General features: G+C 39.9%; 2 protein-coding genes across 2 annotated transcripts in view; both read left to right on the forward strand.

Moving 5' to 3' along the window:
• The first annotated feature begins 341 nt into the window (after positions 1 to 341).
• Positions 342 to 21,020, forward strand: LOC143283098 (uncharacterized). The gene is made up of 14 exons (XM_076589180.1): positions 342 to 465; positions 4,421 to 4,513; positions 5,522 to 5,665; positions 6,117 to 6,189; positions 6,627 to 6,737; positions 9,762 to 9,905; positions 11,136 to 11,221; positions 12,354 to 12,442; positions 14,630 to 14,839; positions 16,006 to 16,135; positions 17,035 to 17,168; positions 18,739 to 18,804; positions 19,263 to 19,446; positions 20,826 to 21,020. The coding sequence occupies exons 1-14, from the start codon at positions 425 to 427 to the stop codon at positions 20,881 to 20,883; spliced, it is 1,563 nt and encodes a 520-aa protein (XP_076445295.1). The 5' UTR covers positions 342 to 424; the 3' UTR covers positions 20,884 to 21,020.
• Positions 21,021 to 24,983: 3,963 nt separating this feature from the next.
• The window catches only part of LOC143283099 (uncharacterized), a 98,947-nt gene continuing 98,181 nt past the window's right edge, over positions 24,984 to 25,749 (forward strand). The window contains exon 1 of the mRNA XM_076589181.1: positions 24,984 to 25,749. This exon is cut by the window's right edge and continues 89 nt beyond it. The gene's annotated coding sequence lies outside the window, so the exon portion shown is untranslated.

Raw genomic sequence — 25,749 nt, forward strand, 5'->3', positions numbered from 1 at the left:
CCCATTCTCTTTATTAACTCTCACACACTATCACGCTCAGTCACTACCTCTAACTCTCTCATGCACGAGTACAAATTCTCTCCTTTTTCACACAGCTGCCAGCTCCACGTCAACACTTGAAGAGATGAGCGGTTTACTGTCGACAGTGATATCACAGAGAGAGAGAGAGAGAGAGAGAGAGAGAGAGAGAGCACAACACAACACAACACAACTGCGGAACCACTCAGTGTGAAACTTGTGCTCATTTTCGCTTGCGAAGGAGAAACGACATTTGTAGTCTGGTGAAAATTATAACGCTTTTTCCTTTCTTTTACAACTGTGGACTTCGGTCGGTATGCTACCACGTGCTTCCTGTGAAATCGTCACTTCCTGTTTGTCTTGTGCAGCAAGGGGACAAGAGCTTCGGCGAAAGCGACAAAAAAATATGGCACTGTCCTGGAAGCATGTTGTTCCATGGGCAAACAGGTTCGTTTTTTGTTTTGTTTTTCTTTTGTTTTGTTTGTTTGTTTTGTTTTTGTTTTGTTTTTTTGGGGGGGAAGAGGGGGTGGGGTGGGGGGCATGTGTCCACTAACGTGTATTTGTGCGTATGATAATTTTATTATTAATTAATAATATACATGCACTGCTTGCACGAGTGTAAGAAACACCCTCGCTTGTCGATGCGGCGACTCCGAAAAGCGGCAGTGTGAAATATTAGAGCAGAAATTCAGAAATGTATAGCATTTACTCACGTTCAGCCAGTGTTGTAGCCACCATCATTTAGTTGACGACAGTTGCTTCATTAATCTGGCGTAGGGGGTGGGGGGACTGGGAGGGGGTGGGGGTGGGGGGGGGGGGGGCATATTAAACAAAACACCATCAGAAGGCGTGGCAGTAGAGACAAGCTGCCAGACTTCTCCCTCCCAGTCCCCCAGTCCATCCATCCCTACCACACATGCCAACCCAACACTGCATCTGACATCCTTTTCTGTGTATTTATTTACCCCCCCCCCCCCCCCCCCCCCCCCCGCATCCCCCCCCTCCTTTTTTTTATTTTCATTTTTATTTTTTTTATCCACACAGAAATTGGAGTGGCAATTTGTGTCTGATACAGCATTAGACTGTCATTGATCCCAGCTTGCTAGGACAACAGGTGAGTCTAGGTAGTGGCAGCTACACATGCAGCTACTCCCATAACAGCTTTGGGAAAATAGCTCAGGCTAGGTTTTTTTTTGTTGTTTGTTTTCTTTTTAATCATTTGTAAAGTTTCCTTCACCACCAAGGGAAAGCACAGCATCCTCCAACTAACAGTAGGAAGTAAGAACTTTATTTTTTTGAAAAATAAGAAAAAAAACAACAACAAAAAAACTCAGGATATAGAACATGGCTACTCAGGTTGATCAGTTATAATGACAACAAAATGGTTACAACAAGGAAGGGCTGTGAGATTGATATGCTTTCTTCATTTTTCTTCTGCTTCTTTCAATTACACAACCAGTATAACAGCAGCTTGCCTTTAATGTTGGGTGGCTGTGATTCAAACACAACATTCTGAATGCAAGCTTGACTCACTATCAACTACATTAACCTGGAAACTGCCTGCTCCCCCCTTTACCTCCCTCCTCCCCTTGTTTTCCTGTGATGGTTATCCCCAGTGGTGGATGTCAACTTTAAAAAAAAGTAAGCATGTTTACAAGAAAAAAAAGTGTAAAAGAGGAAGAAAAAGAAAGTAATTCAAATTTTTTCCCTCTAACCAACAAAAGTAAAATTATACATGTAATACAAAGATTTAAAACAATAGAAAATGAATAGATAGTAAAAGACACGTGAATTTACTGTCCCTTTTTTTGTTTTTGTTTTTGTTTTTTGCTTTTTCTCTTAAGAAATTATGAATTATGTTTGTTAATTTGTTTTATATTTACTATTTTAGTTTTCTCACTTAAGTGCCTGTTTTGATTTCTGAAAAATACCCATAGGTAATAATTAACTTTATTAAGTACCATAACTATAAGTATACATAAAAGGTAACATTTAGGCTTGGTTCACTTATCTGTTTGATATATGTCATTTTTAAAATTAAAAGCTGCTGCTGTTAAAAACTGCTGCTGGAGTGAGTGTTTAAAAATATACATACATACATGTATATCATTGTATTTTTAAAGACTTAGATGAATATAGTAATATATACCAACACAGTGTGTGGTTACATTTCTTTCTGTGAAAATGTGTGCATTCCAACAAAAAATATATATAATATTTTCAGAAGACAAAACGGGGCTTTTAGGCAAAAACTAAAGGAAAAAGAGATCGTGTTTCGTGAAACTGATGATAGAATAGTCCACAATAAGGCAGAAAGAAGTGTTGAAAAATGTATTAAGAAGGCAAAGTTTTTATATAGGAAACATTTAGAAGAACATTTGTCTGCAAACAACTAGGAATGTGTGGAGCAGACTGCAGAATATCACTGATTATAAAATGACCCACCAGACAGTTGACATCACTGACATAACTCTTCCAGACAAACTCAACACATTCTTCTCAAGGTTTGACAGATCATTGTCTTCTTCTGATGTGGTTCCACCCAAAATCACCCCCACACCCCTTTTCATAGTCCAAGAGAATGAAGTCAGATGAAAATGAGAAAAGCCGCTGGCCCTGACAACATCTCACCAGGCCTTTTGAGTGTGCAGTCCAACTATCTTGTGTCTTTACTGACATATTTAACATGTCCCTTCAGTAATGTGGAGTACCACACTGCTTTAAGAAATCAACAATCTTTCCTGTTCCAAAGAAAGCACAGCCTAGTTGTTTTAATGATTATCGTCCCGTAGCCTTAACATCAGTCGGCATGAAAACATAAAATTGAACACTTTATTCTGCAGTTCCTAAAAACCTGTATTCCTCAATCTTTTGATCCCTTTCAGTTTGCCTATAGAGCTAACAGATTAGTTGAAGATGCCATTAGCACAGGTCTCCACCACGTCCTTGGACATCTCGAAAATCCCAACAGCTATGCTAGGATCCTTTTCATTGACTACCGCTCTGCATTCAGCACAATAGTACCATCAAAACTATATTTTAAATTGAAAGACCTCTCACTGCCTGAATCAGTTTGTGCATGGATCCTAGATTTTCTAAGATGCAGACTGCAAGTTGTTGCAGTTGGTGACCTCACCTCCTCCACATGAATTCTCAACATAGGCGCCCCACAGAGCTGTGTTCTATCCCCACTGTTGTACTTACTATTCACACATGACTGTGCAACTCGTAATTAATGTAACACCATAGTCAAGTTTGCTGACAATACTACCGGTACTCTAGAAGGGCTGATTACGAACAGCGATGAGTCAAAATATAGGGAAGAAGTGCTAGAACTTGTCAGCTGGTGTGAACAAAAAAACTTAGAACTCAATGTATTAAAAACAAAAGAATTAATTTTAGGTTTCAGGAAGACAAGATATGACCCATCACCACTTGTCATTAAAGACCAGCAAGTAGAGATCATCAGCGAATTTAAATTTCTCGGACTGATCATTTCCAACGATTTGAAATGGGAGAAAGATATGGAAAAATTGTTAAGAAAGTGCAGCAGCGCCTGTACTTTCTTTGGTGCCTCAAAAAGTTTTGAATTAGAAAAGAAATTATGGTTGATTTCTACAGAGCAGTCATTAAAAGTGTGTTAACCCTTGCTATTAGTGTTTGGTACAGAAACATTTCCAAGGTAGAAGTCACAACCCCAAACAGAATCATAAAAAACACCCACCAAGATTACCGGGGTTGATCTACCTTCTGCAGACAAAAAAAAAGTCAATCAGCCAGAACGATTCACATCCAGCTTTTGGAATTTTTGAGATGCTCCCCTCTGGTTGTCGGTACAAAAGTATAGGAACTAAAACCAAATGCTTCGCCAATAGCTTTTTCCCAAAAGCAGTCAATGCCCTGTCACTCGAACAAACCAAGTGTGATAAAAGAGAGTTGTGCAATCAACAACCACTTACCTGAAGATCTAGTCATCAGCCCCATACACATGTGATATGCAGCTTATGTTCAAATGTGTGTGTGTGTGTGTGTGTGTATGTGTGTGTGTGGTCACAAGTTCTTATATATATGATATACACATGTATGTGTCCTAAATTCTACTGTATCAGTGTTTGTGTATGAGTTTTGATATCTGTTTGTAAGTTTTTATATACTATCCCACCCACACCCACCCCCCAATATTCCTTGTGACTCTGGTACACTTGGTAATAAAGACATATTCTATTCTATTCTATTCTGTTCTATATGTATGTATGTATCAAGAGAGATATAGTTTGGTTTGGTTTGTTTTTGTTAGGACAGTTCTATTTCTATCAGAATCATAATAGTTGCCTCTGCCACTGACTGACAGTGTATGATTCAATGTACACTGAATATTGTTTTTGATATCTTTTTGTTACAGGGCAGAATTTGTCCAGACCTACCTTGACTTGTACAGCAAAAATGCTGAGAGGCAGCAAAGAGCCATACAGACAATTTCCCTGTGGAAGTGCAGGTACTGAATTTTACTACAACAAATAAACAAAAAAACAAAAAACAAACAACAACAACAAAAAAGAAATAAAAACAAGAGAAAAAAATCACTTACAACTTTTGTCCTAATTTTTCTGAAACCATAGAATACACAGATGCAATATTTACAGAATTGTCATTTCATTTTCAGTAAAACAAAAAAAGACAAAATGAAATTCATTTGATTTGCACATTGGCGAGAGGACATAACTCATTATAATGGGTGAACAACATTTATTTTTGTAACAGGATTTAGGCCCATTTTGAACTTGTTTTGTGCAATGTTGGTAAATAATGTAGAATGTCATAATGTAAAATTAAATAAAAATTACCATTGGGTTTTAAGTGAAGGTCTTGGAACTTAAGAATCATTTTCTTGTGGGGTTTTTTGTGTGCATGTGTGGTTGTGTGTGTGTTTCCATGGATGTGTGTGTGTGTGTGCATGTGAATGTGCATATGAATGTGTGCATACATGCATCATGGATGGATACATTGTGTAATTAATGAAATAGTTCACATTCCAGTAATTCACAGTGACAGTTCTTCTCTCAAGGTGAATTTCCCCCCATGACCAGTAAATCAGGATACAGCTATTTCCTGAAATTAAGAAAAACAAAAAGAAAAAAAGAACAAACGAACCAAACAAACAAAAAGAAATAATTACAGTAGGAAGGGAGACAGTTTTACGAACCACAATGACAATCCTCTTCTGGAGATGTAGTACCCTCCGTGTACAGTAAATCAGGGAAGAGCAAAACCCTAAAATAAAATTAATTAATAACATACACACACACACACACACACACACACACGAGTGAGAGGGAGAGAAAGCAAACAACAAACGAAACATACAAAAATAAAAAGAACAGGATGGGAGGGACATAGATTTGTGCCACCCCACCCACCCCCACCCGACCCTCCCAAACTCAACATTCTTCCATATTTTATAATTGCTTCAACAGTTTGCCTAAAACAGCAGTGTGATTGACAGGGCCAGCAACAAACTGTCGGTTGCCATAGAAAGCTCGGCCTCACTGACCCAGGCCTACCTACTGTACCAGACAGCAGTGGAGAAAGGGCAGCTGAGGTGTGAAGATTTCGGCCTGCGCTATGCCATGACCCTGGCCATGATTCGGTAAGGACAGAGGGGCTGTTGAGTGAGGACTTAATATAATGTAGTATTATCTTAGTCTCAGTCTTCTTGTATTTGAATATAATGTAGTATTATCTTTCTATCAATCTTCTTGTATTTGCTGAAAATATATGTCTTTTCCTGTTAGTCATGTCTGTGTTTAGCTTGTGGTACTTAAGCTGATTCATACTGATTATATGTTGTTTTTGTTGTTGTTTTTATTCAGTTTTTTTTAGATAGTTAATCAAGAGTGCTTTTGCATTATTTTTTTCTCACCAGCTCAGTGATTCACTTGTAATTAATTTTTAGGAGCATCAAGTTCCATTAATTTTTTGCATGTTTATGTATCTATAGTGAAATCTGAAATATTAGATGAATGATTATCTTATTAAAAAAAAGAAGTTTTATGTACATGATGATGTAATTGTGGTTTATATAGATTTGTGAATGGCAGGTTTGTCAACCAGGTGACAGAGAAAGGCCAGAACAAAGCCTTTGCACAGCCCATCCACAAGATTGCTGAGGAGGTCAGTAGGTCATGACTTTAGTTGTGTTTTTCTTACTTTGCTTTTATAATTTTAACAATATTGGATGAAACTGGTCCAAAGGAGAAAAAAACCTAAAGAATGAAAAGAAGATACAGGGATTATTGTAGTAGCCTAGAATGTAGAAAATGTAGACAAGAAGTATAAAATGTAGTGCTGAATTGAAAGACAACTTTTTAAAATATTTGATGATTCTGTTGTTTAATTACAGCACAGAAAAATGTATGTAAGCTGTTGGATTGCTCTTGATTCTTGTTTCGTTTCGCATGTGAACAAAGTGGTAAAGCCTTAGCCATACTTCAGCACTGACATTTCAGTACTGACATAATACAGAGCACGAGCATGACGCAATTAGCAGCTGAGAGAGGGACTCGGCAGCACGTTTTTGTATGCCTGAAAGTAACGTTTGTTTTGGGCAGTTTGGCATCCCAGAATGGATTGTGCGACTGCGACATGACGGCTCCCATGGTTCCCTCCCCTGTGTGGACGTGCTGACCAAAGGTGTACAATGGGCCTTGACCTACTTACAGGTAAGGATCACCTTTTATGACCCAGTATTTTTTAACGGTGGTGTTTTGTGGTTATGGACCTATCCAGACAGTTAACAGACACAAGAGTATCATCTGTCTTTGCTCTTAACGACTGTACTCTGACAAAAATAGGTTTTATGTTTCTCTGGCTTTGGCTTTTTTGGTGTGGGTTGCTTTTATCTATTCTTGATCAGCTGTAAATCTCTGTATATTTAACTGTTAGTCTTTCTTGTAGCAGCCATTTTTAGGTAGTTACATGTCTTGTTCAACTTTTCTCTCTCTCTTTTTTTTTTTTTTTTTTTTTCTGATGAGTCTAAATGTTTTCGAATCTTGAATACATTATTTCTTTTGTTTCTTTGGATTCCAGTTGTTCTGTTTTTATTCCCTTTTTGTATGTGTGTGTGTGTTGAATTTTAGATTCAATGAAGCTTTTGTTCTTTGACATTGTTTTTGGTTGTATTGTCATAACATGTTTTTAAGCCAGGTATGGTCTTGTGTGGTTGGCTGAACAGTAAGCCACACTGAACTGAATTGAATTCAAACTGATAAATGGAATGCCTTGTCCTGAATTGAATTCATTGAACTGATGAACGTCTTGTTCTGTTTTTGAATAAAATTGAATTGAACTGATAAATGCAGTGTTCTGTTCTTGGATTGAACTGAGCTGATGAATCATTTTAATGTTGTTTCAGTTAAGGTTTGTCAGGGAGGCATTACTGTGTTCAGACAAATCCATATATGCTCCACTACCCCAGCTAGACAGATGCCTAACCCCAGCATAACCTAACGCACTGGTCAGGCCTTGAATTTCAGTTTCAGTTTTTCAAGGAGGCATCACTGCGTGTGGACAAATCCACATTCACTACACTACATATTTTTGGCCAGAATTTTGCCAGAGGGCAACATTTTTGTTGCTATGGAGGCATTTTTTAGTGCACCAAGTGCATGCTACACACAAGCCCTTGGTTTATCATATCGTTTGAATAACTAGATGCTCACTTTGATTTGCAGTCAAATTTGGGAGAAAGCGTGAGACCAGGAAATAAAACCAGACCCGCACTGACTCTGTATTGGCAGATAAACATCATATATATTTCTTCTACAGAGTTTTGCCAGGGGGGCAACACTTTTTTTACCATGTGTTCTATTTCAGCACACCAAGTGCATGCTGCACATGGGACCTTGGTTTTATCATCTCATCTGAATGATGAGATGCTTAGTTTGAATTTTTCAAACTTGGGAGAAAGTGCGAGGCTGTGAATCAAGCCCAGACCCTCACAGACACTGTATTGGCAGGCACTGTATTCCTCCTGTCCTGTCCTGTCCTTGAATTGAATTGATCAGAACTGAGAACTACAGTGTCCTGTCATTGAATTGAATTGATCAGAACTGAGGACTGCAGTGTCCTGTCATTGAATTGAATTGATCAGAACTGAGAACTGCAGTGTCCTGTCATTGAATTGAATTGATCAGAACTGAGAACTGCAGTGTCCTGTCATTGAATTGAATTGATCAGAACTGAAGACTGCAGTGTGTTATTGAATTGAATTGATCAGAACTGAGGACTGCAGTGTGTTCTTGAATTGAATTGATCAGAACTGAGGATGGCAGTGTCCTGTCCATTTAATTGAATTGATTAGAACTGAGGACTGCAGTGTCCTGTCCATTGAATTGAACTGATCAGAACTGAGGACTGTAGTGTCCTGTCCTTGAATTGATCAGAACTGTAGACTGTAGTGTCCTGTCCTTGAATTGATCAGAACTGTAGACTGTAGTGTCCTGTCCTTGAATCGATCAGAACTGAGGACTGCAGTGTCCTGTCCATTGAATTGAACTGACCAGAACTGAGGACTGCAGTGTCCTGTCCTTGAATTGATCAGAACTGTAGACTGTAGTGTCCTGTCCTTGAATCGATCAGAACTGAGGACTGCAGTGTCCTGTCCATTGAATTGAACTGATCAGAACTGTGGACTGTAGTGTCCTGTCCTTGAATTGATCAGAACTGAGGACTGTAGTGTCCTGTCCTTGAATTGATCAGAACTGAGGACTGTAGTGTCCTGTCCTTGAATTTATCAGAACTGTGGACTGTAGTGTCCTGTTCTTGAATTGAATCGATCAGAACTGAGGACTGTAGTGTCCTGTCCTTGAATTGATCAGAACTGAGGACTGTAGTGCCCTGTCCTTGAATTGAATTGATCAGAACTGAGGACTGTAGTGTCCTGTCCTTGAATTGAATTGATCAGAACTGAGGACTGTAGTGTCCTGTCCTTGAATTGAATTGATCAGAACTGTGGACTGTAGTATCCTGTCCTTGAATTGATCAGAACTGTGGACTGTAGTGTCCTGTTCTTGAACTGAATCGATCAGAACTGAGGACTGTAGTGTCCTGTCCTTGAATTGATCAGAACTGAGGACTGTAGTATCCTGTCATTGATCAGAACTGTAGACTGTAGTGTCCTGTTCTTGAATTGAATTGATCAGAACTGAGGACTGTAGTGTCCTGTCCTTGAATTGATTCAGAACTGAGGACTGTAGTGCCCTGTCCTTGAATTGAATTGATCAGAACTGAGGACTGTAGTGTCCTGTCCTTGAATTGAATTGATCAGAACTGAGGACTGTAGTGTCCTGTCCTTGAATTGAATTGATCAGAACTGTGGACTGTAGTATCCTGTTCTTGAATTGAATCGATCAGAACTGAGGACTGTAGTGTCCTGTCCTTGAATTGAATTGATCAGAACTGAGGACTGTAGTGTCCTGTCCTTGAATTGAATTGATCAGAACTGAGGACTGTAGTGCCCTGTCCTTGAATTGAATTGATCAGAACTGAGGACTGTAGTGTCCTGTTCTTGAATTGAATTGATCAGAACTGAGGACTGTAGTGCCCTGTCCTTGAATTGAATTGATCAGAACTGAGGACTGTAGTGTCCTGTTCTTGAATTGAATTGATCAGAACTGAGGACTGTAGTGTCCTGTTCTTGAATTGAATCAATCAGAACTGAGGACTGCATTGTGTCCTTGCTGCAGGATGTGTTTTGGAGCCAGCAGGTGAAGGAGGCCGATGAGGTTGACGCCCCCAGAAGCAGGAAGCGAAAGCGGCCGGCGAAAATGCTGTACGACATGACAGAGATTCGCGACTTGCTCCTCATTTACCAGAAAGCCAGTTTCCAGGTGGGGCCAGGGTTCTTTTTCTGTGCTTCACTTTAGTGTTAGATCATGGCGGACATTATCAGATACCATCTTGAAATATGGATATGTTGGTGGGGGGGGGGGGGGGGGGGGGGGGGGGGTTCCAGGCCCAGGATACCTTGATATGTTAACATGGTTTGAGCTTGCTCAAAATTTTTTTTTTTTTTTTTTTTAATTCATGAAACTTTAAGTCTTCATATTTTTTCAAATTCTTTCTTGTATATTTTTATGTTTTGGGGTGTTTTTTTTTGTTTTTGTTTTTTTGTTGTTGTTTTTTTAAACTAGTAGCATACCCTAATTAGATATAGATTATTTTATGCATTGTAGTGTGGGAATGGTTTTTATGGAATGTTGGTTCTTTTTATGTGATTTATTACTATATAAAGAGTATTTGTTTTGAATGGTTCTTTTTCCATTTAAGTGAAAACGCATCATAATTTTTTTGACAGTTTTGAGTGATTTTGTGAAAACGAAATGCTTATCAATAATTCCATGTATTCTAACCACCCAGAAGTTATTTTCATAGATCAATACAGATTTGTTAGACTGTTTTGCAAGTGCTGAGATTGATACATGATTTTCTTGACTTACGATTGTACCATATTCATTAAGTTATTCTAGAAATTTACTGCTGTAGTGAGTCATGTATGGAATATGTTTAATCAGCTTTTTCTTTTTTTTTCCTTCAAATCATAGTAAATTTTACAACCTTGTTACAAATGTGCTGTTGTTTCCCATAACTTAAACCTGTTTGCAGCAGAAGCTGTTGACACAATAGAAGAAAAATAAATGGAAGAAGAAAAGAGGTCGTCTTTAATCAGTCTTTCATTCATCCAACAAAAGAGCCCAAATGTTCTTTGGTAATATATATAAGGATGGCATGCCTATCTCCGATCTCCCCACCTTTTCCGCCCTCTCCCACTTACTCATATGGCCACAAAAGCAAAACATATAATACATGAGATATTCATTTTTAAGAGAGAGAGAGTGTGTGTGTGTGTGTGTGTGTGTGTGTGGCTTTGTATGTGAGGGTGTGGGGTGTGTATGTGCATGCATGCATGTGTATGAGGTGTGTGTATGTGTGTGTGTGTGTTTGCATGCATCTGTAAGTGTGTGAGACACGTATGTGTGTGTGTGTGAGTGTGTGTGTGTGTGTGTGTGTGCATGCATGTGTAAATGTGTGTGTGTGTGCATGTTTATGTATATGCACAGAGCATAGAGGACGGACCAGACAGCGAATCAGCAAGGGAGGAGAAAAGAGCTCTGAGACGCATAGAGCATATCCTGAATGGCCAACAGTGAGTCTGTACTGCCCTGCTGTTTGTGTACTGATGTTCTTATTAGTACCACTTGTTATCTTTTAGTGAATAATGTAGATCATAGCAGTTCACTGAGATAAGATGATGATGCAAGTTTCACTGTGTGTGCATTTGTGTATGGGTGTGGTGTTGTTTTTTATTATCGTACATGTAATGTAATTCTTTAATTTATTTTATTTATTTTTCTAATCCTCTGGTAGGAAACATGCATTATACTAAATGTATAATTATTGTAGTTTCATTTGCTGTAGTATGACTGAAATCATAACAAGTTTTCTCTTACCTTATTTCTTATATATTTGGACAGAGCTTTTGTTGTCTTGTTGTTTTGAAGGTTAGATTTGTGGTGTGTTTTCAGCTGATATGGTCTCTGTGCTTGGTGGGGATTTGGGTCGAATTAATCTGAACTGTGCTGTTTTGGGGGCAGTGTTTTTTTGCGTTGCTTCAAGAAGGACAAGCACTTATGGCTGGTGTTTCAAGGGAAATGGAGGGGGGTGAGGGGGGGTTAGCTGAGACAGTTTATTTCTTTTCTTTTTTTTTTTTCATTCTTTTTGCATTCTTGGGCTGCAACTCCCAGGTTCACTCATATCCAAGGTGCTTTTAGGTGCATGACCATTGTTTACCCTTCCACATAGACAGCCATACTCTGTTTTCAGAGGTGTGCATGCTGGGTTGGTTCACATTTCCATTACCCACTGAATACTCTCATTTGATATTCTGCATGTGTATTCATACAAAGGGGTTTAAGGCACTAGTGGGTTTGTGTGTACGCTGACCTGGGAGAAAGGGAAAATTCCCACCCTTAATCCACCAGGTGTCATTACAGGGATCTAACCTGGCTGTCAGAAAAAGAGGGCACTAGTCAGGGACATGGAAGGGAGGTTATCTACTAATGGGAGGTTACCAGCCACAGTTACTTTCATTTTCTCTGCACAGGTGGGTAGTAGTTTGCACAGGACAGGAATCAGACCCCTGTCAGAATCTGCTCTGGTGGGTCACAGTATGTATGCTAGATTAATGTAATTTTAGGGGAAAAGATTTCCTTTTAAGTTAACCATTTGGTTGTTGCTCTCATCATGGTTTGAGGATAAAGGTTGTTGCACTGTTTCAGGAGGAACAACATGCTGCGCTGTCTGGTGGAGCCAGGACATCTGCTGCCTACAGAGCAACAACTCAATGCTTACAATGTCAACGTGGATGGTAACTGTTGAACAAGATTGATTATAACACACTGATGATGATGATGATAGTGGTAATGATAATAGTAAGTTGGAAATAGAGTGTCACAACCCGTAAGGGGTTGCCCATGAACCCCCGCCCCTTCCCAGACTAGCTAACGTCCCAACAACACAAACACGGAGACACAGAAAAGTTCAGCTCGTTTTACTGTGGTCATGCAAACATACATAAATAAATGAACACCACAAACCCAAGCATTACTCACACACACACACACAAATAACCTCTGTCTAACTACAGCACAACACAATTTGCAGTCAACTGCAGCGCTAGTTCTTCTCAAACACGCTGCCAGAGTTCAGGCATATGCTGACAGCCAAAGACGGACCATGCTGGTAGTTGCTGGCTGAAGCTGGTCGGGCAAGACGGACAGTGGGAAAGTGGGAGCAGGAACGGGAACGGGAGTGAGGGAGTTTCGGGGTGACACGTTAGAAGGGGGACGAGGACCATTCCAGACTTGTCCCGGAGACCCGTTGAAGGCACTGGCACGGAAGGGAGGGAAACAGGAAAACCTGTAACACCTCACTGGCTCTGTAGACTATGTTGTTTTTTTGGGGGGTTTTTGTTTGTTTTTTACTAGTTGCAAAAGAGTACGTCCCCACCCTCTCCCCACTTATCTCTTCCTTAAGCAATATATATTACGCTAAACAAAGCAAGTGGATATTTTTACTTTACATGAACTATCAGCCTCGGCGTACAAAACTATCGCCGTGAAAAGTATTTGATCGTCTGTTTTCGCTTTTCTAAATAATAAAAGGGTTAAACCAACACACAACCCCAAACGTACATTACGACTAACCACAAATGGCAATAATATTTCATTTTCCATCATGCTAGTTCCGAATAATATAAACAGCACCAGCCGGGCTACATTACAATTACAACACATTTCCATCCCCACCAAAAATGTTTGGGAAAATTTACATACTGCAGTTAGACAATTACCATTACAGAGCGGAAACAATCCGAGCTGAATATAATTATGGCAAAATGATACACCCAAACAACAAATTTACAAATTTCCCCCGAATATTTAGAGATAAAAGAGTGCTGGATATAAAAGATTTCCACTAAAAAAACACATCACCCCGACCTTGCAAGTAACCTAAACCTCACTTTAACGTCAACCAATATCACAATTCACAACACTACATTAATATTACGCAGACAAACACAGACTCCCTCACCTGTCACCAGGTAAATGGGCACACTGCTGCCCAGGGTGAAACACAGACCCACACACACACAGAAAGAAGGGGGTGACAACGAACACACCCCACTTCTTCTGTAAGACGACACCCAACAGCTCCCTGGCTGGAACGGTGATCCGTCTCTTGACAGAGCTTGGCATCAAAAGCCCAGAGAAATCTTTCTCTCCCCACCATATAGACTTCTGAACTCACTCAGAGTTCACAAACCGTTCAGGAGAAGGGACATGACATACACATATCCTCAGATATGCACGTGTAAAAGCATGAAGGGGGACAGAGGGGGGTGAAGGAGAGGGATGGAAAGAGGGGGAGAAGGGAGAGAGAGAGAGGAGAGGGAGGGAGAGAAAGGGGGAGAAGGGATGGAAAAGAGAGTTGTACATGAACACATACATAGAAACCGTCACGAGCCGTGACATAGAAATATAATTGAAATGATCAATTGTAATGATAATTGTGTTTGATTGAATGCATGCATGCATGGCAGTTGAATAAGATGGGAAAGGTGTGCTTGTTGTTAGTGATATTACACAGTGTTGAAATAGTATTTTAGTGAGTTTGCATTTTTGATATTTTTTGCTTTATTCCTGTACCTTATTCACAGCAGTGTATTGTAAACATGCTCAGAGTCACAGGGTAACCTCTGAATAAATGCACATTATTATTAACTGGAGACAAGATGGGCCTGACTGTTAGCCTTGAGGTCTAGTTGGCCTTTGGGACCATCCACAGTGCCAAGTGTCGTGACTGAGAGAGAGATATTCTCCACTGTAATCAAATTTTAGTTTGGACAGCAGATGCCACCACTGCTGTTCTGATGATCATGGGACATGACAGACTATGATACACACATTATTCCTGTTCCCAGAAACATGCTGCTGTTCTGATGATCACAGTGGGACATGACAGACTATGATACACACATCATTCGTGTTCCCAGAAACTCTGCGTGCTGACCTGCCGAGAGTGCCGGACGTGGTGATCAGCATGTGGAAGGAGGTGCTGCAGTTGGTGCAGGGGAAGCAATTGACGACACTGCTGCTGCAGCACATGGTGACGACAATGGTGGGGGGCACGGACCCCTCCTCCCTCCACTCCCTGACCCTGAGGGCCTGGCTGAGGCTGGTGCTGTTGTACCACACCTCCAACTGTGAGGCCCTTTGTCGTGACAGTGATGATGTTGATGGTGATAATAATGGTGATGATAGGTCCTGTGTGTGGACAGTGATGATGTTGATGGTGATAATAATGATGATGATAGGCCATGATATTGATGGTGATGATGATAGGCCCTGTGTGTGGACAGTGATGATGTTGATGGTGATAATAATGATGATGATAGGCCTTGTGTAGTGACAGTGATGATGTTGATGGTGATGATGATAGGCCCTGTGTCGTGACAGTGATGATGTTGATGGTGATAATAATGATGATGATAGGCCATGGTGTTGATAGTGATAATAATGATGATAGACCCTGTGTGTGGACGGTGGTGATGGTGATGATGATGATGATGATAATAGTAATTGTCACGGCTCATGTGTATGTGTGCACCTCTTTTCTCCTTCCATTCTCCCCCTTTCTCTCTCCCTCCCCCCACCCTCTGTTTATCTTCCTGTCTCTTTCACTATGCTCTTATGGGTTGTGACAATGATGATAATGATATTGTAATTAATTTAATGATGATGATGATTGTGATGATAATGATAATGATGAATACAATAATAAAGAAAAAAAGAAGATAATAATACATGTAATGATAATGGTGACAAGAATGATAATAATGATGATTGTAAAAAAAAAAAAAAAGAAAAAAAAAGAATGGCATTTGTATTCTGTATCCGTGTATTTTTCAAACTAAATTTAGACACAGTACACTGGCAATCACAGCCACACCCGACAAAAGACTAACCACACTCAACCTCACACACACATGCACCTGTGCGCAGAAAGCATCTCAAATTAACAGTAGAGAAGAAAACAATCAAACCATCAGCTTTTGTTGTTTTTGCTTGTTTGCCTTTTGGCTTGTTCTTTATAAATTTCATTTTGAACCGTGAACCTGAGTAGGTGGGAGGGTGGGTTCTTATTTTTATTTTGTTTTCAGCTCTGAGCATTTATTCTTTCCAGTTGTGAGCAGTTTTTCGTATTATTTTATTTTTTGTTTGTTTATTTAGTTTTCTTGTATTTAACTCTTTTTTTTCTCTTGTGATTTTCATTTTATTTTCAACCGTGAGCAGCTTTGATTACTTTTGACCCTAATCTATAAGCGTTTTTCTACAGTCACAACTAGGTCTTTTGTGCGGTGTGTTGCAGTCTCCAGACTGTCTGAGGAGAGAGAGAGTCAGGCAGCACTGTACAGCAGTGCTGTGGACTTCAGCACAGATCTGATCCTGGCCACCTGTCTGCAGGCTCCCTCCACACTGACCGCCGGTCTGCTGCCCCTGTGAGTTCAGTGCTGACAGGACGATCTCAAATGCATGAACGTACACACGCCCGCTCACGTGCACACACGTGCACACGCCCTCACACTCGTACACACACACACACACACACACACACACACATATACGCTCTTGCACACACACACACACACACACACACACACACACTCACACTCACACACACTCACACACACTCACACACACACACACACACACAGCACAAACACACAAGCACACACACTCACACACACACACACACACAACACACGCACTCACACAACACTCACACAACACTCACACAACACACACACTCACACAACACACACACACACACACATGGACATGTGTGGATGCACATACACACATACATTAAACTCACAGAATAATAGGTGGGGTAATGTGTGCCTCGTGAGGCAGGAGACATAGAGAGACAGACAAAGAGAGAGAACTCTGCACTGACCGCTGGTCTGCTACCTTGTGAGGACAGCACTGACAGGGAAACTACTGTGATATTTTCCTTTGTAACTGTGCAAGCCATGTGTCATTTTGTGGGGGGTGGGGGTGTGTATTTGTCATTTCCTGGAGTGGGGGGAGTGTTTGTCATTTCTTGGGGGTTGTGTTTGTCATTTCTTGGGGGTTACAGTGTGGATTTGTCATTTCTTGGGGGTTACGGTGTGGATTTGTCATTTCTTGGGGGTTACATCATTTCTTGGGGATTGCGTTGTGGATTTTTCATTTCTTTGAGGAGGGGGAGATGGGGAGGGGGGGATGTGTACTTGTCATTTCTGGTGGTGGGGGGTTTATTTGTCATTTCTTGGGGCATTGGGATGTGTAATACCTTTTGTTGTTCATATATTTTGTCATCTGTCATTTTGTGGGGTGGGGATGTGTATCTTTTCAGTGTTGGGGACACAGACAGTATCTCCTCAAATATCTGTGGAAAAGTGGACAAAGCTGAGGACAAAGATCACAGTGACGACGACACAGAAGTGAGGGGTGAGGAGGAGACCCTGAGAAAAGGGGCATCATCGACGGGTATGGGCACTCTGTGTTTTAGCTGTGTTTTTTGTTGTCTTTTTATCTTCTTTTTTAATTTTTTATTTATTTATTTTTTTTACTTTCTATGATTCCCCTTTCATTAATTCACTGATCCAACAGCATATGTGCCTGGTTAGCTTGGTTGGTTGAGCATGGGACTCTAAATCCCAGGGTTGTGGGTTCAAGCCCCACATTGGGCAGATTTTGTTTTTGTGTCACGCCGGGGTCACAGAATTTTGGAGGAAGGTGGCACAATGGTTAAGACGCTTATCTGCCAATACAGAATCTGTGAAGGTCTGAGTTCGAATACAGCTCTCTCCCTAGTTTGACTGGAAAATAAAACTGAGGGTCTAGTCACTCGCATGAGACGATGAATTGAGGTTCCATGTGCAGTGTGCACTTAGTGTACTGAAAAAGAACCCATAGCAACCAAAGCGTTGTCCTCTGGCAAAATTCTGTTGCAGAAATCCACTCTTATAGGTATACAAATATAAGTGCATACACTCAAGGCCTGACTAAGCACATTAGGTTATGCTGCTTGTCAGGCATCGGCCTAGCAGATGTGGCTTAGCATGTATGGATTTATCCAATCGCAGTAACGCCTCTTTGAGAAACTGAAACTGAAACCACCAGCATTTGTTCAGAAATAGTCAGTCATGATTGGTCAGTGCTGTGTGCAAGCCTAAAATCATACAAAATGAGAAAGTATGTAAATAGTTAATTAAAACTGAAGGTTGTAAAACAAGACTTACTTTTGTTAAGAAGAATCCAACGTTCAGACCATAGGTCTGTGCAAGACCTGAGACAGGTCAGGCATATCAGTCAGTAAAGAAAGCAAAGGACAGAGATGCAAAAGAACTGTATAACTAACAGCTTTTTTTTTTTTATCAGTGACTGGTGAGGAAGGTTTGATTATAGAAGGTAGCAAAGAGATGTTACACATTAGTCTCCAGCATAAAATTAATTGTTAAGTTTAACACCTAGCAATCAGAATGGGAATGATATAAAATAAAATGGAATATAGGAAAGATTGGAAGTAATATTGAAGCTATTTTTACATTGTTCATTGTAATCAGGAATATCTGTACTATTTTTACACTGTTAATTTGTGAAATTAATCGTCATATTTTAGAAAATAAGAAAGATGTAAAGTGAAATATACTGTGTTTAAATTGTTCATATGTGTAAACACAGTGTATGTAATACTTTTTTTATTTTGTTTTGATTTATTCGGGTTTAATATATGTAAGTAGTCCACATCTTGAGTTTGACAAATTGCCTAAAGTTAGTCAAGCAGTAACCACCAGGTTTGGCATGATAGCAGACAAATACAAAAAGTTTGTGACTGATCTGTTCAACCAGTGCCCGGAAAACAGTTTAGTTTGCATGACAGATGGTTACCATGTACTTAAGGTTGTTCACTTACCATTTCATTTGGCAAGAAGGCTATCTTACTGCAGGTCTTGTCAGACAAAAGAAATAGTTAAATGTGTGTGTGTGGTTGTGTGTGTGCACGCATATGTGTGTATGTGTGCATATATGTGTGTGTGTATGCGTGTGTGTGCAGAGAGCAAGCACAAGCTGACAAAGGCAGCAGCCACAGAGGAGGAAAACCTTTGGGTTTTGTGCACAGGTGGGTGTGCAAATTTGTTATATTGTTTTTCACAATATTATTTACGAAAAATAGCTTCTCATACAAGCGAATTGTGGATATGCGTGTGATAAATGAGAGGAAGAAGGAGGAGGAGGAGGATATGAGTGTGTGCATACATATGTATTACTGTCATGAGTGTAAGTATATAATAATGTGATGAATTTCTGTGTGTGAAAATTCAGCGAAGTGAAATTCAAATGCAATGATTATAGACAGAGACATTTTAGTATTAACAAGATAAAACATAACAAAACAAAAAAATGGTTGGCATGTTCTCCTTGGTTAATTATGTATGCATGCTGCACATGGACTTTGGTTTACCGTTCCGTCTGAAAGACTAACACCACTCGGTGTAAAAGTGCACACAGATTTAATAAAAACATGATATACAAAAACGCTTCAGTACAATTCACCCTGTGAGCATGTGTGTCTTGCAGAGCCAGTAGACTGGGAGTGGGTGCCTATCGGTGTGCTGCCTTGTGAGGCCAGTGCGGCAGGCTTGGGGTCAGGGGGAGATCACCGCTCCCATGGCTTTTATTCCTCCACAGACGACGACGAGGGCCCAACATCTGAGGATGAACCGGACACCACAACGCTTGACCTTCCTGCTCAGAGCAACAGGTAGCTGGGCTTGTCCCTGACAGCACTCTGAAGAAGAATCCACTTGGATAGGAGAACAAAAACACCTGCAGTCAGGGAAACAACAACAAAACAAACAATTGATGAACAAAAAAAGAGGGTGGCATTGCACTGTGGTGATGTACTCTACACAAAAGGAGAGCAGCCCAAAGTCCACACACAGAAATCTGTTGTAACAGTGATACAATACAATACAATGCAACACAGTGCAGTGCAGTGTGATATGATACAAGACAATACAGTATGATACAATACAATATAGTTCAGTGCCTGTTCTTGGTTTCTGTTCTTTACTGTTTTTCGTTACAGTTGCATGAAGATCATGGAGCACCGTTTTCCTTCTTTAAAAAAAAAAAAGTTTTTTTGCTATTGTTTTTTAATTTTTTTTGTTTGTTTAGTTTGTGTGTGTGTGTGTGTTTGTACTGTGGTTGTTAAAGGACTGGAATTAGAGGACGGACAAATGCATGATGCATCAAACACTGAATGTCTGGGGTTTATGACATCTTACTTCAAAGAGATGTGTATTTGGAATGTCCTATTTTCTTTGTGTATTTTGCTTTTCAAATGCATGTTTCTGTGTTGGTGTGTTCAATGTAAAAAATTGTAGTCCTCAGAAGAGAACCGTCTGAGCAAAGAGGGGGTTGGGGCGATGTATATTAAAAGAGGAAGTTTGTTTTTATCTTTGTCTATGTCTGAAAGGCAACATTGTGGGAGTTAAAAAGAAGTTTACATGTGTTTTTTGTTGCGTTCATTAAAATTGTGCTCTTTGGTGGTTTTTCGGTTTTTGTTTTTGAACTTTGGTAGAATGTTCGGCCACTGTATTTCATATTATTGTACTTTCAGTTTAATTGAAACTTTGCACCATATATTCAAGCTGTCTTTAGTGGTCCATTCTTTATATTAAACAGTTTTCATCCTTTTAATCATGGACCTTTTAGTTGGGGAAGGGACACAACTATTGCATCAAGAGTCTTAATTTTCTGTATTTTTATTCCTCCAGTTTTTCTCAACTAGTTCATGTTGCACTTAGCATGCGGTGGTTGGAATCAGTAGAGATCACTGCTTCTTTTGCCAATACTTTGACTTGAAGGGGTAACTTCCATTACAGTAAATGGAAAGATTTGTTATTCATTTCACAGTTTCCTTGAGCACTTCATGAACACATTTAAGCTTTTCTGAACTGGAATACTGGTGAGGTGGGTTGTTTCTATGTGAATCTGCATGACAGTTTTAGACTAATTTATTTGTGTGTTTTTTTACATTCTTTGCCTGTCTCTGTATTCTTCATGCAGGCATCAAAATTGATGTGATGGCAAAAACATATGGGATTTGTCTTTTCATTGATATGCTTTCTGTTTCAGAGAAAGGAGTCCGGAAAAGCTGAAAGATGATATGCTCAGGGATATTTCTATTCATTGACTTTTTTCCCTTTTTTTTTTCAAATAGTATTGTAAATAAAGATTGTGTATTTTGTCTTAAAAGGCTTTCTCTTGTTGATGTATGTGTACCACTGTGTATATGTGTGAGTGTGTGTGTGTGTGTGTGATATTTACATGAAAAATACAATAATTTGCACCTTTTTGTGCAGACAAAGTATTAAATCTCTGGTTATGACCATGAATTATTACGTTATATGTTGAAGGGAAAATATATATGCTTTTAATGCTTGATATTGTGTATTGTTTTCTTCATGAAAGAATATTGACTTTTAGAGGGTTAGCAGTCAGACAGATAGACAGGCACACACACGCACACATGCACGCACGCATGCATATATACATGTGCACACTCATAGTCAATCAAAATCATTCTTACAGATATACATAGAATGAAAAGTACTGAAACATACACCAACAAGAACTCAAGTGAATATACATTGATACACACATTTGTGTTGTGTACACATGCAAAGTCTCATCTACAAATGGTTGCAGGCTAACACAGTCATTTCACACATACAAGCATGACACATACACAGCCATGGAAGACAAAATAAGGAATTTGTAATTGTGTCTGTCTGCATATTTGCATTCATGAGTGGGGAGCATATGTGTGTGTCTCCACACGGGCACTTTGTATCTCTTAAAAAAAAAATGAAAAAGTATCAGTACTTCACAACAAACATTTGAAATTCAAACATTGCAAAGAAAAGATTATCACAAAATCTATTGATCAGTATGTCATTACTTAACAGAAATTTGTTTGTTGTAACCATAAGTGACATAAACTTGAAGTAGACAAAGTTAAAGGAATTTGGATTGTCAAGACCAGGGAAAATGTTCAGAGGTTTATGACAGGAAATTGGTGAGGAATTTCACTTTTTGTCAGATAATACAAACTATGCAGCTGTGTCATCAGTTTCTTCCAAAATAATGTCCGAAGATCTTCACTGTTCAGTCAGTACAATGAAAGCAATGCTTTTAGTAAATGTCTGTCAGACTTATAAGTGAGGAAAATTATTTAGCTGTACACATCACTGTTCGATCCTGAGTTTGTATCATAGGCAGATTTGTATGACTCACTGTTTTGGTATTAGGTTTTGATGGGCGCAAAAGCCAAGTAGTTAAGTGTTGGACTTTCAATCTGAGGGTCCTGGGTTCGAATCTCGGTAACGCCGCCTGGTGGGTAAAGGGTGGAGATTTTTCTGATTTCCCAGGTCAATATATGTGCAGACCTGCTAGTGCCTGAAACCCCTTCATGTGTATATGCAAGCAGAAGATCAGATATGCACATTAAAGATCCTGAAATCCATGTCAGCGTTCTGTGGGTTATGGAAACAAGAACATACCCAACATGCACACCCCCGATAACGGAGTATGGCTGCCTACATGGCGGGGTAAAAATGGTTTTACATGTGAAAGTGTACTCGTGTACATATGAGTGAACATGGGAGTTGCAGACAAGAATGAAGAAAAAGAAAGTATTTGGTTTACAGTGTTCAAGATTTGATATATTGATGGAGTTGCATGTTAGTGTCCCTGTTCTTTCATTAACGTTTAAATTCAGAATGAGTATATTGATGACAGGCATCAGCTGCTCTTTGATATTATCCTCCATAACCCAAATCAAGCTGAAGAAAAATTGAAACATTATTCTTTCTGTGTATATGTAACTTTGTTTTTGTTGAAAACATTACTGATTACATGAAGTGCAGATGTATGTGTGATGAAGTGCAAATCTGTGTATGCAACTTCAACAAAAACCTCAAAATACTTAGTCGCCTTACTAATGACAGGGTTTTAAAACAAGCAATAAAAATCCATGATTAGACAGGCAATAATTTAATCATATTTTTTCATCAACATTTTGTCATCATGTATATATCTCACCAGCCATCTGTCTATGCAGTATGACAGAGGGGTATGTCCCAGCAGTACGGCTGATAGGGATATGTCCCAGCAGTATGGCTGAGAGGGATATGTCCCAGCAGTATGGTTGAGAGGAGTATGTCCCAGCAGTATGGCTGACAGGGATAAGTCCCAGCAGTACGGCTGAGAGGGATATGTCCCATCAATATGGCTGAGAGTGTATGTCCCAACACTATGGCTCTGAGCGATATGTATCTGCAGTATGACTGACAAGGATATGTCATAGCAATACGGCAGAGAGAGATATGTCCCAGCAGTATGGCTGAGAGGGGATATGTCCCAGCAGTATGGCTGAGAGGGGATATGTCCCAGCAGTATGGCTGAGAGGGGATATGTCCCAGCAGTATGGCTGACAGGGGTATGTGCCAGCAGTATGGCTGAGAGGGATATGTCCCAGCAGTATGGCTGACAGGGATATGTGCCAGCAGTATGGCTGAGAGGGTATATGTCCCAGCAGTATGGCTGAGAGGGATATGTCCCAGCAGCATTGGAGGAAGAAAGAACATGTCTTGAATGCATAAAGACAGTAGTGAGCATGCCAGGTTTTGTGCAGCATGCATAGGGATCAGTTATTGTATTACTCTTTTTGTCACAACAGATTTCTCTGTGTGAGAATTTGGGCTGCTCTCCCCAGGGAATGCATGTCGTTACACAGAGTGCCACCAAATTTTTTTTAAATGTTTTTCTGCCTGTTTTCCTATTAAAGTTGATTTTTCTACAGGAATTTTGCCATGGACAACCCATTTGTTGATGTGGGTTCTTTTTCATGTGCTAAGTGCATGCTGCACATGGGACATTGGTTTATTGTCTCTTCCGAATGACTAACATCCAGACCACCACTCAAGGTTGAGTGGAGGGGGAGAAAACACTGGTGACTGTGGGATTCGAACCAGTGCACTCAGATTCTCTTGCTTCCCAGGCGGATACATTACCACTAGGCCAACACTCCACAAAGTCACAACTGTTGGATTGTGCATCAGTTGGTTTCAGTTTCAGTGCCATGGAGGTGTCAAAGCATGCAGACTGATCCATGTACATTGCACCACATCTGCTGTAACAACAACAACAGATACCTGATCTTTGCTTAACCCAATGCACTGATCAGGCCTTGAGAGCCCATGCTAGGATGCACATCCAGCAACCTCAACAAAACAGCTTGAAAACTTGTGACTAATATCCTCTGTGTAAAGTTGGTGTGACACTTCGTTCACTCTCTCACATCAGTTTACTTTCAAATCAGTACAGAGATTCAGAGCATGCAGACACTGTACACCTCAATATGCATGCCTTGAACATAAAGCAAAGGTCCTGTGAATTTGGGATTCATTGGGAGAAACTGGGACAGATTTGCTACACAACTACAGAAAAAACAGCTTGGACACAGATCCACACATGTGTATGCCACACACACACATGAATGTGAATGTATAAGTATTTGTTGCTTAACTATACATGTACATATACTTAACAACACATATGCTACAACACAAGTGCATATGCATTGCATAGTGTATTTTGGTCTGAGGGCTCACAGCAATTGCTTGGTTACAGGTTGATATTTAACAATTTCCCAGCTCAACAATTTCCCAGCTCAACAAATTTGTATGTAGACCAAATTTGGTGCTTGAACCTCTTATGTATATATGTATCCAGATGGTCAGATATTTAGATTTTAAACAATTTGTTGCACATCAGGAGAAACAAACCAACAAAAAACAACAAAAGCAAATTGCAGGTAGATGTGAAGAGAGGAGAGAATGAACTGATCAAGACTGTAGAAGGTGTGATGCTGCAGTTTGACAGCACACCTGAAGGGTCCAGTTTACTTACAATGACACACTGAATGGCATTACTACAGACAAAAATCAACATGGGATGCTACCAAATATACATTATTTTCTGGATTTTTTGTGTCTGCAATTTCCTTTGTTGAAGATCCCAGTGTAGAATGTGACAAATGGAGAAAAAGAATGTAATGTGTCTGTTTCTTTAATCAGGCAACTGATACTTTTTGTAGTCAATAGATGATGGTTACAAAAAATAGAGTTTCTACTTTCGTTATCGCGTCCGATCAGTTCAGGGGAAACAACTTCAGCCACATCATTCCGCGAAGGAGCGGAAAAAGTGGATGAGGTAATCTAAGATGGCGACTTAGGTAAGGTCGTCCAGTTTGCTGGAACCGATGGACAATCGATGTGAGTGAAGCTCTCTCAAGTCTTGGCTGGAGTATGTATGCACGTACATCAGTGAACGCGTAGTGTGGAATCGACTCAGACTTTTGGATACTGGCTATTATTTGTCGATCCATAAGCGATGTGATTACGAATTCTCGTCTGCAACTGGTTGGTTTGAATATTCGGCTGCAACGAAAAAGTGCTTTTGTTGATAAGAGGCCGAGCCAGTAGGAAACGTTGTTTTAAGCGGGTGAATCATATAGTTTAATTTTGAAGCATGAGGAACGGTTTTCTTTAAAGAAGCAGAAAAACGCCATCTCTCGGTATTGTCTCTTTTCCAGTGTCAACAAAGCTCATTGATAATCTTCAGGCATAATCAGTGTTAATCCTCAGACAGTATCTGGATGTGTGTCAACTGTCGAGTGTCGTCGTCTGCTGTGGTCGAGTACAAGGATTTTTTTTCTCTTTACGGCAGCGTGGGAGTAGATTATTTGCGTTTTATTAGTTTTAGTCACCAACTCATACGCCAGCTGTATTTGTGATTTTATTACCACTTTGGCCACGAGGATGGGCTAATTGATACATTGCGTGCGAAATGCACATGGCGAGAGCATCCATGAAGGATAGACAGGCGTGTTTGTTGAGAAGAACAGTGGGTTTTACACAGGGATCGACGCTGTGCTTTGAAGGTTCACATTTCTTGCTTTGCAATGAGCGCAGAGGCAAAACGGAGATGGAATCCA

Source organism: Babylonia areolata, chromosome 6 (assembly GCF_041734735.1).
Source record: "Babylonia areolata isolate BAREFJ2019XMU chromosome 6, ASM4173473v1, whole genome shotgun sequence".
Lineage (NCBI taxonomy): Eukaryota > Metazoa > Mollusca > Gastropoda > Neogastropoda > Buccinidae > Babylonia > Babylonia areolata.

Excerpts from the sequence above, each read along its gene's own strand:
- LOC143283098 (XM_076589180.1), top strand. The coding sequence starts at position 425 with ATGGCACTGTCCTGGAAGCATGTTGTTCCATGGGCAAACAG. Across the intron at positions 9,906-11,135 it reads ACCAGAAAGCCAGTTTCCAG|AGCATAGAGGACGGACCAGA; the intron begins GTGGGGCCAGGG and ends GTATATGCACAG. Across the intron at positions 16,136-17,034 it reads ACCGCCGGTCTGCTGCCCCT|TGTTGGGGACACAGACAGTA; the intron begins GTGAGTTCAGTG and ends GTATCTTTTCAG.